The sequence below is a fragment of the Achroia grisella genome, unplaced genomic scaffold (genome assembly GCF_030625045.1).
Source record: "Achroia grisella isolate CSIRO2021 unplaced genomic scaffold, CSIRO_AGI_Agris_v1 utg540, whole genome shotgun sequence".
Classification (NCBI taxonomy): Eukaryota; Metazoa; Arthropoda; class Insecta; order Lepidoptera; family Pyralidae; genus Achroia; species Achroia grisella.
In genome coordinates this window covers 400001-414899 of record NW_026712925.1, presented here as the reverse complement: position 1 = coordinate 414899, position 14899 = coordinate 400001, and the positions used below count along the sequence as shown (strand labels likewise).

The 14899-nt window shown below is 30.8% G+C and overlaps 1 protein-coding gene across 1 annotated transcript in view; it reads left to right on the top strand.

Moving 5' to 3' along the window:
• The first annotated feature begins 1757 nt into the window (after nucleotides 1-1757).
• The window catches only part of LOC131847739 (putative helicase mov-10-B.1), a 22674-nt gene continuing 9532 nt past the window's right edge, over nucleotides 1758-14899 (top strand). The window contains exons 1-12 of the mRNA XM_059197388.1: nucleotides 1758-1843; nucleotides 5482-5605; nucleotides 6498-6618; nucleotides 7571-7733; nucleotides 9009-9142; nucleotides 9988-10094; nucleotides 10483-10620; nucleotides 11942-12038; nucleotides 12465-12567; nucleotides 12862-12967; nucleotides 13462-13632; nucleotides 14143-14290. Coding sequence (XP_059053371.1) covers nucleotides 5487-5605; nucleotides 6498-6618; nucleotides 7571-7733; nucleotides 9009-9142; nucleotides 9988-10094; nucleotides 10483-10620; nucleotides 11942-12038; nucleotides 12465-12567; nucleotides 12862-12967; nucleotides 13462-13632; nucleotides 14143-14290 — 1407 coding nt within the window. The 5' untranslated portion in view covers nucleotides 1758-1843; nucleotides 5482-5486. The remainder of the gene's footprint in view (nucleotides 1844-5481; nucleotides 5606-6497; nucleotides 6619-7570; nucleotides 7734-9008; nucleotides 9143-9987; nucleotides 10095-10482; nucleotides 10621-11941; nucleotides 12039-12464; nucleotides 12568-12861; nucleotides 12968-13461; nucleotides 13633-14142; nucleotides 14291-14899) is intronic.

Below are 14899 nucleotides of genomic sequence, written 5' to 3'. Positions count from 1 at the left end.
GTTTCTTATTCTTTCTTATTACATTGTCAATTTTTTCTATTACAATTTACATACAGTTAAATGATTTACGTAGGTATGTACTTATATTTCTATAATTCTGAAGTAGTTTAGGTACCTACCGGTATAGGCAAGACATTGCAAATTACAAGTTCAAATTGTTAATTGCAATTATATCAATTCACACAGCGCCCTCTAGTCCCAACAGGGTCTTTCACCTATTAGAGGCCCTGGGCACATTAGGATAATGGGGCCCCTAAGGCCATAGTAATAAAGCACTATTTTGTTAGAATACACAATCTTTCATCTCCCCTTGCAACCCCTTACAATTCTTTTTCTTTATTTATAATTTTTCGACAGCCTAAAAAATAAGATTCAGACTTCTAGTTTTAATAATAAGAATACTTCCATTGGAGAGATTCCAAGAGTAAGGGAGGAATATTAAGATCGGAAACCTTTTGACAAACAGAGACAATGTTATTCTATTTCAGCCTATACGTTTAACACTTACATTGATGATATTTCTAAATGAATGCTGTTTAAGAAATGAATCAATGTGAATAAATATTGAAACCTTCAAGAAAAGAGCTTATTCCTATTTAAAAGGCCGACAATGCACTTGCAATTTCCCTGGTGTTGCGTGTGCTCATGGACGGCGGTAGTCACTTACCATCAGGTGAGCCGCAACCTCGTTTGCCTCCTGTGCTATAAAAAAATGCTTCCTTTTTAACAGCGTGTACCACATGACATAAATTTTTAGAAGATGAATGAGGAATAATAAATATCTACTTCAATTTCATTATTCTTTTTCTAAACAATGACAATCAATTATATATTATATGAATTTATACTTTTACGTTTATTGCAATTTTTGCAATATTTATGTAAATGTCTCCGTTTTACGGGATGAAAAGAACCAGATGATGTATATCCTTACCGGTTTTACCGATAGATTCACATGATATCGTTACGAACCTATGATTTGTTTTTTTATTGTTTTGTCATATTGTACCATTTCAACATGTATATCTTACTAGCATTTTAGTTGAATTAAACCAATATTTCCTTATAGTCTATATCGTTTTGTATCACTTACATAACTTTATTTTTTGCATCTTCCTTAAACAAAATTAGCAAAAGAAAAAGGTGCCAGACCATTAATGGAAAAAATGATTAAAAAAATAGTTGTCAATGTTCTGCTGCCAACATTTTGCATTGAATCGCGTAATAGTTATTAATTTAAATTAATGAAAATATATCTTAACATAGAGATTCCACACTCTCTCTCTAAAATTAATAAAACAGAAAAACATAGAAACTATGTATATTTGAAACATTAGAATAGATATAATTTGTGAAGACAATACATTGAAGGAAATATAAGAATACTACCGAAGACAATGGTTGTATGGGCTGAGTCCTTTTGCCTTACTCTCCAAACCAATAAAAAAATATATAATGTTTTGGTCTATGGTTATATTCTGACTATTTCATATTGTTCTGAAATTCGGGGAATTCCTCAGGGTGAACATATATATCACAATTGTGCGTATTCAGCCCAATTAGTACTACGTAATACAATGCATGTTAATATCATCAAGTAAATTCAACTTAATGGCTATTTTTAATAAAACTATTCAATTAAGAGTATTGTCTGGCAATAAACTCAGATTTCCATAATGCACAATTATTTCAATTAGCACATTTCAGCACAATTTGGTTCTGTATTCGGCCGGATTACGGATTTAAATATGAATACACTGTAATTCCCAGTACCTGAATATTGATAATTTATATTTCAGTTTCCTTTGTTTTTATTCTAGAATCTTCTATAACGTCATAATCTGTAAGTATAATAAGTATAAATAGATATTTCATAATTATTTTAAAATTATTATTTCGTGTAAATGCATTTAATACTAGTTTTTAGTACATACAAGAGAGTTCTTTCCATTGTTGTTCTTTGGTTTTAAAATCAACTGTGTAATAAGTTTATTTTCACAAAACTAAATACACTTTGTTCTTGTGTTTTGGAATTCCCTTTTAAGTAAGTAATTTTCTTTTGTATATTGTAATTCATTGAAGTATTTTGAGTTACTACATAAATTATCAATATTGCGACGTAGGTAAAGATTTTTCCCTACAAAAACAGCATTTATTTCATTGTTTTGTATGAGTAATTGTAAATTGTATTGATTTCCTATGGTCACCCACATAACAAAGTAGTTTTGCAGTAATTTGGTACATTATTCTGTGTGAAGAATTGCTCAACTCATGGATCCTAAAAGACTTCAACACTTGAATAATTGTAGAAGAGTTGAAATGAATCAAATATCTGAAACATGTATGTGAGAGAACAACTGCATACAGAACTGATCAGTCAATCAATCTGTTTGGTAATAATAATAAGAATGTTTATTCAGAAACATATGCTTTTTACATTCATTATGTTTACCCCTGGCATTAAATTGAAATTTAATCAGAAATTATTTATTTATGTAGAACATTTTAGCTGCTCATGAACATCAAGTTTTAGTATTAATATTTTTAACCCTGTATTTTGAAATCCAGTTGCTTAATGAGTAGATATAATATACCTTACTTTGCTTTCTTAGTAAATATCATTATATATTTATCTTATAACTAAATGTAGAAAAAAGTAATCATACTATATGAACACAATTATAATTTTCTTACCAGGATTTTTGCACAGAAACTATGTCATATTACTGACTATTATGCACTAAGTTTTTGCACAGTTCTATATCACCCTGAGTGTTATAATTGAAATAGATAATGTAAGTGCGATGATGAGTTAACTTTGTGATTGTTGAATGATGATCAGCAACATTTGAATATGAAAGCATGAGTCCACTTGTTACTGGTCAGTAAATTATTGATTTACTAACTTTAATATAATCTGCAATTTGCTCTCTGTACAGGTAAATAACAATTGTTTATTTTAATTAGGTTTAAAAGTACCTTATTATTCGACAATTACTGATACACTCAACATGTGTTAATTTAATACCAAGACTTATGTTAAGTTCGCAACATGTCACAATTTTTTAAGATTGCTGATGTAAGCTTGGTTATCTCTTTTAAAAAAAAACTCATACACATGATAGATATTTTACTAAATTTTGACTATTACAGACTAGATTTTGACGTATAGTCAAAATCTTATTTGTACAAACCAAAAATAATTGTTTAATATTTCTTTGTTGTATGAAATTCGGACAGTTGTGAGTTTGTTGACCCGTAGCATTTGTTGCTCTTGCTACTAGGTTAACCTGGCACTGACTTGTGAGTAATAAAATGTAACAATAATATCCACTGATCAAACAACTAAATAGACAATAATTCTGTTGAATGTAATTTTACCTTCTTTATTTACTTATTCATAATCTTTAATTTTGCTTTCATTTACTTTTTGTTGCCTAAATATGTATGTACATAATATTTTTTGTCTATATTTCAGACATTCAGATCTGTTTGCTAATGAATCTTTGATTAAGAAATATCTCACTACTTTGCAATAATATATAGTATAGCCAAGTATTAGAATAAACCTGTTAATTGATAACTGATCATAATTTGTTGTGTAAAATACATGAGCAATTACTTCATAAATGAGCCAATGTAATACTGTGCAGTTGTTGTTATTTTTTTAAATTTTTGTACAGATTATAGTCATTGTCTTGTTGTTATGATATTATTTGTGAGTTGACACTTGCATTGAAGTCTTTCTATTGGATTATTAAGCATGTTCCACCTACCATGATTTTACTTATTGGTATACTAATAAATTAAATTATACATATTACTTACATCATCATAGAAATCATATTTAGCTTTTTATTGTATATTTATAATTATTTATGAATTTTGTCCCAAATTCTTTCTATATAAAAAAATAACTTTCTTTCATACAAACTTCAATCTCATAATTACAAAAACAACTAGGTAATAAACAGAAATAGCAAAATAAATGTTGAAATGAAGTACAAACATCAATCCTTTGGCTATTGATGTTTAAGAACCATTACCAGAATTAGTTAAAAATAACACAAATAATAATAATGCATAATTTTCAGTTATAGAATAAATTTGTAGTAGATACATAAGAATAGATAAGATATATGCCACTAGATAAGATATAAGAGCAAAAAATGACTAACTATTTGTGAATCTATATTTCAATAAACATCTATTCAAATAAAAATAATCAGAATATATTGTTATCATTTACTATTTATTTATTATTATTTCTCATGCTGTTAAGTCAACATTGTTTCAATTGCCGCTCATTTACATACATATACCAAAACAACAGTATAACAAAACATATTTATATGTAACTAGCTGTACCCGCGACTTCGTCCGCGAAAATAGTGACCTTGACCAAATAATGAAAAAAATATTTAATGACCTAACCCAATACAAGCCAAATGAAAAATTTTCATCGTTTCATCTTCTAAAATGACGACACTTCCATACATAACTCTTTCAACCCCTTATAACCCTTCTATCGCATTCAAAAGTAGCCTATATCCTTTTCAGGGTCTAGACTAACTGTGTAGCAAATTTCATTTAAATCGGTTCAGTAGTTTTAGCGTGTAAGTGAGACTAACAGACAGACAGATAAAGTTACTTTCACAGTTATAATATTAGTGGGATATTTTATAAACTAACCCAAAAAAGCCAATGGAAAAAGTTTCATAGATCTGGCTTCAAAAATGACGAATTTACCTAAAACTTTCATCCACTCTTTTATTTTACTCCCTTAAGGGTAAAATTTTTAAAAACTTTGAATATCATATTTATTCATATTCAGTTATCAGCCTCAAAAATAAGTTTCAAGCATCTAGCTTCAATAATGACTATTCTTCCATACAATCTTTCACCCCCAATTTAAACCCCTTACGACCCCTTTTTCACATTAAAAAGTAGCCTATGTTCTTTCTCAGGGTCTAGACTATCTGTGTACCAAATTTCATTTAAATCGGTTCAGTAGTTTTGGCGTGAAAGCGAGACAGACAGACAGACAGATCGAGTTACTTTCGCATTTATAATATTAGTAAGGATAGGAATGTGAAACAAGATGACAATCCACCTGATCGTAAGTGGTAATCTGTGTGCATGAACAGCAGTGTTACCCCTGATACCACTAATGTGTTCCCATTCCAAAGGTGTGAGATGCCATACACCTTATCATGTAATTTCATTGCACCGAACAACTCCTTCTTTCGTGTCAATGGCAACTAAATACACTGACCCCAGAATGTTGCGACACTGAAACACATATTACAAAGCAAGCTACTGGGGACTGAAGTAGGAGAGACTGAGATACCTGACGCAGACGATTTAACAGTCCATCTTGGTTTTAACAAATTATATCTGAAATGAAAATCTAATATATCAAAATAATATATATAATATATATATATAAATCTAATCTTAAATACTATTATATACTTTCAGGAGAAATGTATTGTAAAGTCTGCGGTTCAGTTGACGAGTTCTATGATGAGAATGCTGATTGTGAACATGAAGCCACTCCGAAGCACATGAGTAATTTAATACTTGCCAATTATAAAAACAACAAGTTAGTATTATTTAACAGTAATTAATAAAAGACTGCCTTTTTTTATTTAACTGAAACAAGGTGCCATTACAATTTGATTATAAGTGGTAACTGTCAACTACATGTACACAAATATAAATGATACCATGTTTATCACAATTTCTTGTAACAACCATGGTGATTCTTAAGTGATGCCATCCTGAAAGACTAGGTAACATGTGTGGTGCATCCAAACCCTGTAATAACTACAAGCACTGTTTAAGGATTAAGAAGGGAGATACAGGACCCAACGCAGATGACTTCCTTTATTTCTTCTACATATAGATATATATATATAAAAAAATTGTCTTTGGATTGGCTTACTATCTTAACATTATGCACATCCATTTACTAATATTGTATTTATCAACATTTGGTCCTGCATATTTACATACATTGTACATTATAAAACGAAATTAGATAAAGATAATATAGCTGTATAAACCTTTAAATAAGGTTTGAACTGTTATAACAATTCGCAAATTGAACTCCAACAAACACATGGGAAATAAGTGAAGTTACACATAATAGACAGAAAAATCTTTATTCGAATAATATTAAATAAGCATTTTTTAATAGTAATATACCTATATAATATTTATTAGAGAACAATAAACATGAAACTTGTGTGCTCCTTTGAATAAATGTTGTCAGCATTACATCATCATTGCCTTGCCTTTATCCCATTATTTTATTAAGGATTATATGTGAATACAAACTGTCAAATAGCAAGATTGTCAAAGTAAATAAATATAGCTATTAGAACTAGAGTAAAAAGCAGGCCAGTAATTATAAGCAGCACCCGTTCAGGAATAAAATGTATGAGGCAAAACATAATATAAATATTAATAATTAAAAATAATACTTTTTACAGAAAGTTTTACGGTGGAAACAGAGATGGAATTATCATAGTGTGTGATGCTCATATCGATGTAGTTAATGGAGTCACTCCTAATAATATAAATAAATCTGATAGCAGAAAAATTAGAATCCAAGTAAGTGTTTCTTTCATTATCTCTTTTGTAAAGTTTCAATCTTAGCACACTTATGTAACACATATGTCTATAATATGATTTTTAACTATATTGTGATATAGAGGTTTAGTTCACAAACAATTCTCCAAAGGTTTCAGGTTAGGCAGGCAGGTTATCTCTGTATAATATAAGTGAGCACTGAACACAAATGTTGTATTAGTTGTCTGGAATTATGACTGATTGCAAAGACAATTCTATGCTATAGTTTTTTTCATATACTTACATCTACCTACTTATTAAACTCCAAATCACAATACCATTTAGTTAATTCTATAAATTCTGGACTCTGTAATGTACTCCGAAAGGAACTTTAAATAATTAAAGTCGAATAAAAATGGAGGATTATTTATGTTTATTATTCTTTCGAGTGTAATGGATTGGTGTACCCGCTGGCTAACGGTATACGATGGCGAGACATCAGTGTGGGGAATGACAAAATGCGCATGAGATGAGGTTGTAAATTATAACATGGCTAATTCTGCAAGAATTTATCATTATAGTTTGCAACGTGAAGGTTAACTTGACCATACCACACATTGCTATTAATTGGGGTCATCAGACTACATTAGTAACAATTTCCTTCCCACAGTGACGGTTATAATGTAATAGATGCGAGAGATGATATACGTCCACGTCTATAATCCCTTATGGGACAGACAGAGGCATTAGTATGGCTCGTTAGTTGAATGCACATATTCCTCTGAGCAGGTATATTAAAGTTCAAGGTAGAGTGGGTGAACACGAGCGTCCGTTGTAATGTTATTTGTTGTCGGTGTCTGTTTCAATTACTAGAGAAAATGCCAATTTTATTTGTATCGATTAGATTTGATCTTGCGGACTTTGCAGTCTACAAGTCGGTGTAGTCAACGACATTACACATTCAGAAAATATTAGGTTAGTATTTTGTTTTCAGGTGAAACCCAAACAAAAAATTGTGTTTTCATTTGATATCAGCAACGATATGAAAACAGATAGTATAAATTTTGTTGGCGTAATACTTGGTCACCCCCAGCAACAATTTCAAATGAATGATCATCCTTATATATTTGGTGGAGAATCGTATCGTATGGAAAAAAGTGAGTATCTAATCTTTACAGTTGTTCCTTTGCTACCGAGATAGCAATAAAATGTATGGTTTGTATCCTACTAATTACTTACTACAGGAAGTAAAAATGCCCTGATTTACTAAATACGAAATTAGGCGGATGAGTAATATGAAAATTGGCATGGTTGAAGTATAGAATGTTATGGTCAATAAATATTCAGTCTAGAAACATTTTTTTTAACAAACGATTTAATTTTTTATTTGGATCAATGACTACTTGCAACTTTCTTACTGCGTGATGCCAAATAAAAAAGTAATAAATACAATTTATTTATTGTTGTTGTTGTCTTATACCTGTTATTATACCTTGTTATTGTCTTGTATATGCCATATTTTAAGCTAAGCAGACCTTGTGTTATAGGTATACTAGACAACTGATAAAAATGATATAAAATACAGAGATATTATTTTTTGTAAATAATAATAATGTTTGTACTGTACGAGAAATCGAATCCGCGACCATAATAAAGAAAATTAAACAACAGTGCTAAACACACGTCACAACAGTAAACAAAATTATCCAGTACAGTAAAATATTATATATCAGTCTGAACTACTGTATTCATCCCCGCACGCTGGAACCTAAAAGGTTTCGCCCATTGCGGTTTCAGAGGAGCTGTCTCCTGCGTACACTTAGATTGTGGAATGAACTACCTGCCGAGGTTTTCTCACAATACTACAGCATGGGGTTTTTTAAGAAGGGTATATTAAGGTTTTTTAATAGTCGGCAACGCGCACGTGACCCTCATGGTTTTTCAGGCGTCCATAGGCCGTAACCATCCGTAATCGTTTACCATAGTATGCTTATTTGCCACCTACGTGGTATAAAAAAATATATTAGCAGTTACTTGTTACCACTTACGTGATAACTGTATGTGGTTACTAGATAATAATAAAACACTAATTACAGAAGATATTATTATTATTTACAAGCTGACCCGCGCAACTTCGTCTCCATCACACTTACTTGACTTATATTTCACAAAATTTACATAACATATTTTAAAATTATTGCCTATGTGTATTCTGATGTATAAGCTATAATACTCTATAAAGTACTTCATCAAAATCTGTTGAGTATTTTTTGAGTAAAAGAGTAACAAACAGCCTTCCAACTATTTATTCACAAATTTTTGCAGTAATAATATTAGTAAGATTAAAGATTTAGAAATTACTATTATACAGTTTGAACCCGTTACTAAAGACAGTTGTAGATAAAAGCTTATCTTGATTATTCACATTACAGAAACAACTCTTCAGGGAAAAGTTATCGTTACATTTGAAACAGTAGATATCGGCCATTATGAGATGCCAATAATATTTACTTTCCAGAAGGAATCAGAAAACAAACAAAAAGTTTTGATTGTTGTTCGGGAATTGGTAAGTTATAAATGTACTACTTATTTTTCAAATTCTTAACTAAAACGGGCGACAAATACCACACAACTCGAATAAAGACACCGGTTCGATCGTTATTATTTATTGTCATGTATTCACAAAAGGTATAATTTTAATAAATACATTTAACTCGTTTTCCAATTCCTGCATCCATCACGCATAGCCCACCGCTAGCTGAAAAAGCATGAGAGACTAAAATAAAAAGCAGATCAGACTCATATATGTGTAAAAGCTGGTTTTGTGGAAACAACAAATAATTACAACTTACAACCACATTCTAAAACCAACTCCTAGCAATTGTATTCAGTCTGAACGATGTTGATAGTTTCAAGAAAGAGAATAGTCTTATTTTAAAGCCCGGAATTCCTCTGGTGTTATATTTGCTCATACATTAGGTGTGTTGTAAGCTGTTTGTCGCACATACTATAAAAATAATCCTTTCAAATTATATAAAGAAGCTAGTAAGTTTTATTACTTATTGTGTCATTTATTATTCAAAATATAGATATATATTTTGGGGCACCTAATTATCTATAATTTTTATATAATGTTCATACTGTGATGTGTCAGATAATCATTTTTGTCTATATAATGTGCTCAAAATGCTTTAAACACAGCACAAGTTTTAGTTTAATTCCATTTTTCAGTTTGTTAAGGACGAAGAAAGGCCAGACTCTGGCCTTTCAGGAACCTACAAATAGAATAATATTAATCAATTTAACTTAATTTTTCTCGCATTCAGAGTAATGGACCGGAAACCAATCTGTTGTTCTTTTAAGCAAATATTTTACACTCTTTTTTCTAGTGTATATTTTTTTTTTGCACAGTTGGTGACAGTACTGGATAATCCATCGGAACGTCAATATCAAAAAAGTCATTATACAAGTGAGGTTTGGGGCAAGGCTGATCACTACATTATCTCACCAACACATGTGTATGTTTAATTTAAATTCGTATTGGTATATCATTTAGGGCCGTACCATTGTAAAAATCCAGGTAGGACGTCCATGTAAGAAACATTTAATCCAAGAATCAAAGTGAAAAGAAGTTTTAACTATTTACTAAATCGATCGCGTGAGCACGCAATTTGTTTAAAGTTTTAAATAAAAAATATTTTTCAATTTTTCACATCGTTTCATGAGTAAATGTGATACAGAGGTTCCCAGGCAGACGCCTTTGTACAAAGTCCGTATCGGCAAATCCTATGAGACCCAAGTTTTAGAGCCCCTCAATAGTAAACATTAAATTTATTGTTATTTTACTTTATACATTATTAATTACAATGTACAAAGAAACAATTTTTAATCTCATCTACGTTGTAGGAATAATCAAACAGCATATAAAGTACCGAAATCATTGAAGATACTGTTACCGCATGGCCTTGAGGAAAATGCTTTGGAAAATATAAAAGCACCACCAGATCAATTGAAACTGCTGCGGCAAGTCTTAGTAGATACAAGGTACATACTATTTAGCGTATTCATCGTAATGATCGCTTTTACGAATTGTGTGGTTGAAATTTAGGCTCTGGCGGCTCACAACATGCATACAGACAACCAGTGAATAGCTGCCTTTACACATTCTTTCATACGCTATCATGTACGCGTGCGATTTAGCGCGGGAAAGCCAACGCACGCTTACGTGAGGGATTTTTACTACTTTTTATGTTCGTTCATTGTATTTTCGCACGTAATCTATCATGTCATTTCACTTTTCAAACTTTTTTTTTATCACACAGTTTTTATTTTCCAAATACAAGTTCAAGATTTGTATTGATTTATATTACACCCTTAACTATAATTATCTCTTTGTTCCATTGTCAGATGTCCGCCATTTTTCAATGATAATTAATTATTACAAAAACACGTTAAAGCACGACTGAAAGACGCGGGAATGCACGCGCGGTGCATGCACATTCATTACTGCTTAAAAGCAGATTCGCGCGTCAAAGAGTGTACTTAAGGCAGCTAGTGGACTGAAGTCGACGACGCAACGAGATACTATTTAATAATTTTGATATTTTGTTACTATTTGTGAAACCTTTTAGTTTATTATTGTTTGGTTGAAGTCAAAAATTGTGTAGTATCTGTTCTATATAAAGCAAATTAAATAACTTCAACAACTTAACACTGTGTTCCGTAATCGTAAACTATACAAACAAGAAAAACATATATTTCGTTTATTTTTCTATCCGTTTTTATTATTATAGTTGAATATTTTTTATCGGTATAATTCCTTTTTTAAGGAGTGGATGATGGAATTAATTAAAGTTGGTTCAAGTTTGTCACGATTTAAGCATAATCTGTCTATAGTCTGTTCTTTTTATCTCCGCAACAAATTTTACATTACCAATGTTGAAACATTTTTCCGATTCTTGTTATATCAAGATATATTATTTCAGTAAATAAAGGTAAACTAACTCGCTTTTTTATAAAACAAATGATGTTCCTATGGTGTCATATTTTTATAAAACTATATAAAACATTTAGTTATTTGAAATAAATATGTAGTTGGTTTGTAGCTTAATACAGTAAAAATTACTATATGTGTAAATTTTGAAACAATTGTCATACCCTTAAAACTAATCATCTAAAACAAAAAAATACTATTCAATCAATCGGTATCCCGTTACAGCTGGTAACATTATTTGAAAAATTTGACATTTACACCAGTTTATTTAGTCTCTGTGTTTAAAAAAGAGACTATAGTACTTTTTGAATTAGACAACATCTGACATTCATATGGTCTATTATATTTTTTGTAAATAGTATTTCTTTTCAGATCTATATTTGAGGAAGGTATAACACCCAAAAATTATATGCTGTATTTTCGTCATTTACTGTGGTGGGAAGAGATTATTGCCCGAATTAATCTTAAGGTTATTTTTTTATCTAATTTATAATTCAGACTTACTATTGGTTGTCCCTGTGGTCTTTCGGTTTAGCCCAAAGAGTAAAGTAAATATACCAAAAGGAAGTTCAGCCGATCGCTTTACTTACAATGGTCGCACATCCGATTCCTCGCACAATGTAAATGTGCGAGGACTCGGATGTGCGACCGAATGTGTAAACAATGTGTGTTCATGAGTTTTATTGTTTGTTTGTATTGGTCTGGGTGTTTTCTATGTATGTATAATATGCATTTAAAAAATATAGCACAACACAACTGATATAAATATCAGTTGTCTAGGACTCATAACAGAAGCTCTGCTTAGCTTATCATTCTTTTCTGTAAACTCTAAGGTCAATTAGTGTATGATACCTAAGGTCCATTCCATATACATATACATCCTACTTTCTTTTAGAAATTCAATATGGCTAAAGTCAAATTGACTAAACAAGACAACGAAAATGGATACCTACTAGAAGTGGAAGGTTTAGCTGAAAAACGTCCATCTGTATTACGCGGTGAGAATTTTTTATATTAATTAATTAATAAAAATGACAATCTGCAAAAGAAAACTATTAAACCAACAAAGCCGTTGGTTTGCACAATAGTGATCTGCACCTTGATTATTCCTGAATAATGATATTCAGATGTTGATCCTTTTCCTGCAATTTAGGAAGACTAGTGGTTTAGCAGTTTAAAAACAGTTTTACCATGCTATATTATATATTTCTCCACCTAGTAATAATGCATCTTATAATAGAATATTTTCAAAGTTAATAGCTACTTAATATTACTATTTATTTTTATTTTAGGTGATAAAGTTTTAATCCGCCCTAGTGAGAGTCCTGGTATAGTGTATGAGAGCTTCGTTAAGAACATTATGGATTGTCAGATACAATTAACAGAATTCGATGAGAGGTAAGGTTTCACATTTCGATTTGTACAGTTCGTTTTAAATATGCCTTAGCTATATTGAATAATGTTCACTGTATAAAAATAGTTAATCCCTGTTTTTTATTACAAAATACATACATTACACATTACATACATTGTCGTTAGATTTGTCTCAATTCGGAGTGTCGTTTTTTATGTAACTGGAATTGTATTGGGATTGATACTGATTACTGGGGTGTGATTTTTTAATACTCTTAACTACATTTTCTATGAGAATCCATGTTTCTGCGCCATAGAACAGAAAATTTATATTAGCGTAACTACTAACTTTAGATTGATCTAGTATTTTTATGACATAGTAATAAAAAAGGCCCGGTTTTTTGTAGGAGATTGCTTTAAGCATCAAGGGCGCCTTTGGTTTAGAATTTTTATATTAATTTTTTCTGTAATATTTTTTCTGCGCATAATATACAGTTATATTATTATTATTAAATATTCTATTATTCTTAATGTATCAGTTTCAACGACCTCTACAATGAAGACACTTTGTACGATGTGCACTTCCTCATGTCTCGTGTTCCATTGGAACGTATGCATGATGCTGTCTCTAAGTTGTTCACCAGCAAACAGAATAGCCGAGTGTTCCCAGTACCGAGCAAGAAACAAGTGGCGCTTAAGATGATTCCAAGGTAAGATCTAAACATCCTAAAGGTGAATTTCCCTTTTATTTTGTTATAAATACAATTTGAGATATTAAACTTTTTAAGATAAATATTGAAAAAAGCATCCGACAAGCAGACATTATTTATATATGTTTCCTGTTTCATGTTAGTGGCGTCTGTCTCGATTACATACATAATTTTTATCTATATTGAAGGATAATAACCTATCTGTGATATTTTTTCACTATTAGAATATTATTATATTAATACTTTCTTTAAAAAAAAAGTAAATGATAATAAAATACAGTTTAATATGATACATAGACGTATATAAAATATAGTTTTATTAGACGTATGACGTTTTTCTTCAAATCTCGGTGGTTCAGCATGGATTTGTATTTATTTTCTTACAATGATTATGTTAGTTGCAAGGAAATTGCATGATAAATTGTTGGAGGTTTCCGAAACAGCCGTTTCCATTACTTTGCCGATTTTAGTAATCAAAATCCACTGTTACTTAAAAAATGTAACTTTCAGATTTTACAATAAATTAATAAGAGACAACGAAGAACAGAGGTCAGCAGTGCAGCACATTGTATCAGGGACTTCGGGTCGAGCTCCTTACATGGTGTTCGGGCCGCCGGGAACTGGCAAAACGATGACTATTGTAGAAGCCATTTTACAGGTAGGTGTTATCGCTTCAGTAGGCTTAAGTTTGATAAATACGGGAACTCGCCCCGAAATCCTAACTGTCACTTGTATAATACAATTTAGCAAATACAGAAATCGCTCTATAACACGGTATATGATGTTACACATTGTACGAGTATTCTCTCGTATAACCCATTATAATGTGAAAATGATTGACTTTTATCGTTTCTCGTTAAAGAGAGTTTAAATCGTATATTGTGGAAAAACTATGTTAGGAAAGAGATATGTGCGTTTGATAGGCTATTTGACTGATTTTGAAAAATTGTTTTAAATTAGAGATTTAGATTCGTTGGTATATGATTAATACACCACAAGTATATTTCTGCGAAATTTTGCAGTATTTTCCGTAAAATATTGTGTTAAAATTTAAATTACAATATTCGCGCTAAAAACGCTGTCTCTGTAATGGCGGACGCCATATTATCTGCGTGACGTCACAAGCTAGTAAACAAGTCACAAGTAGTGTACTGAAGTATACATTCAGTTTAATTAATTTAAATATACTTCGTGTACTCGACCATGCTATTATCAATGCATGTGCACTAATAAACTTGCAGGACTCTAATATTAGATCATTATCTAA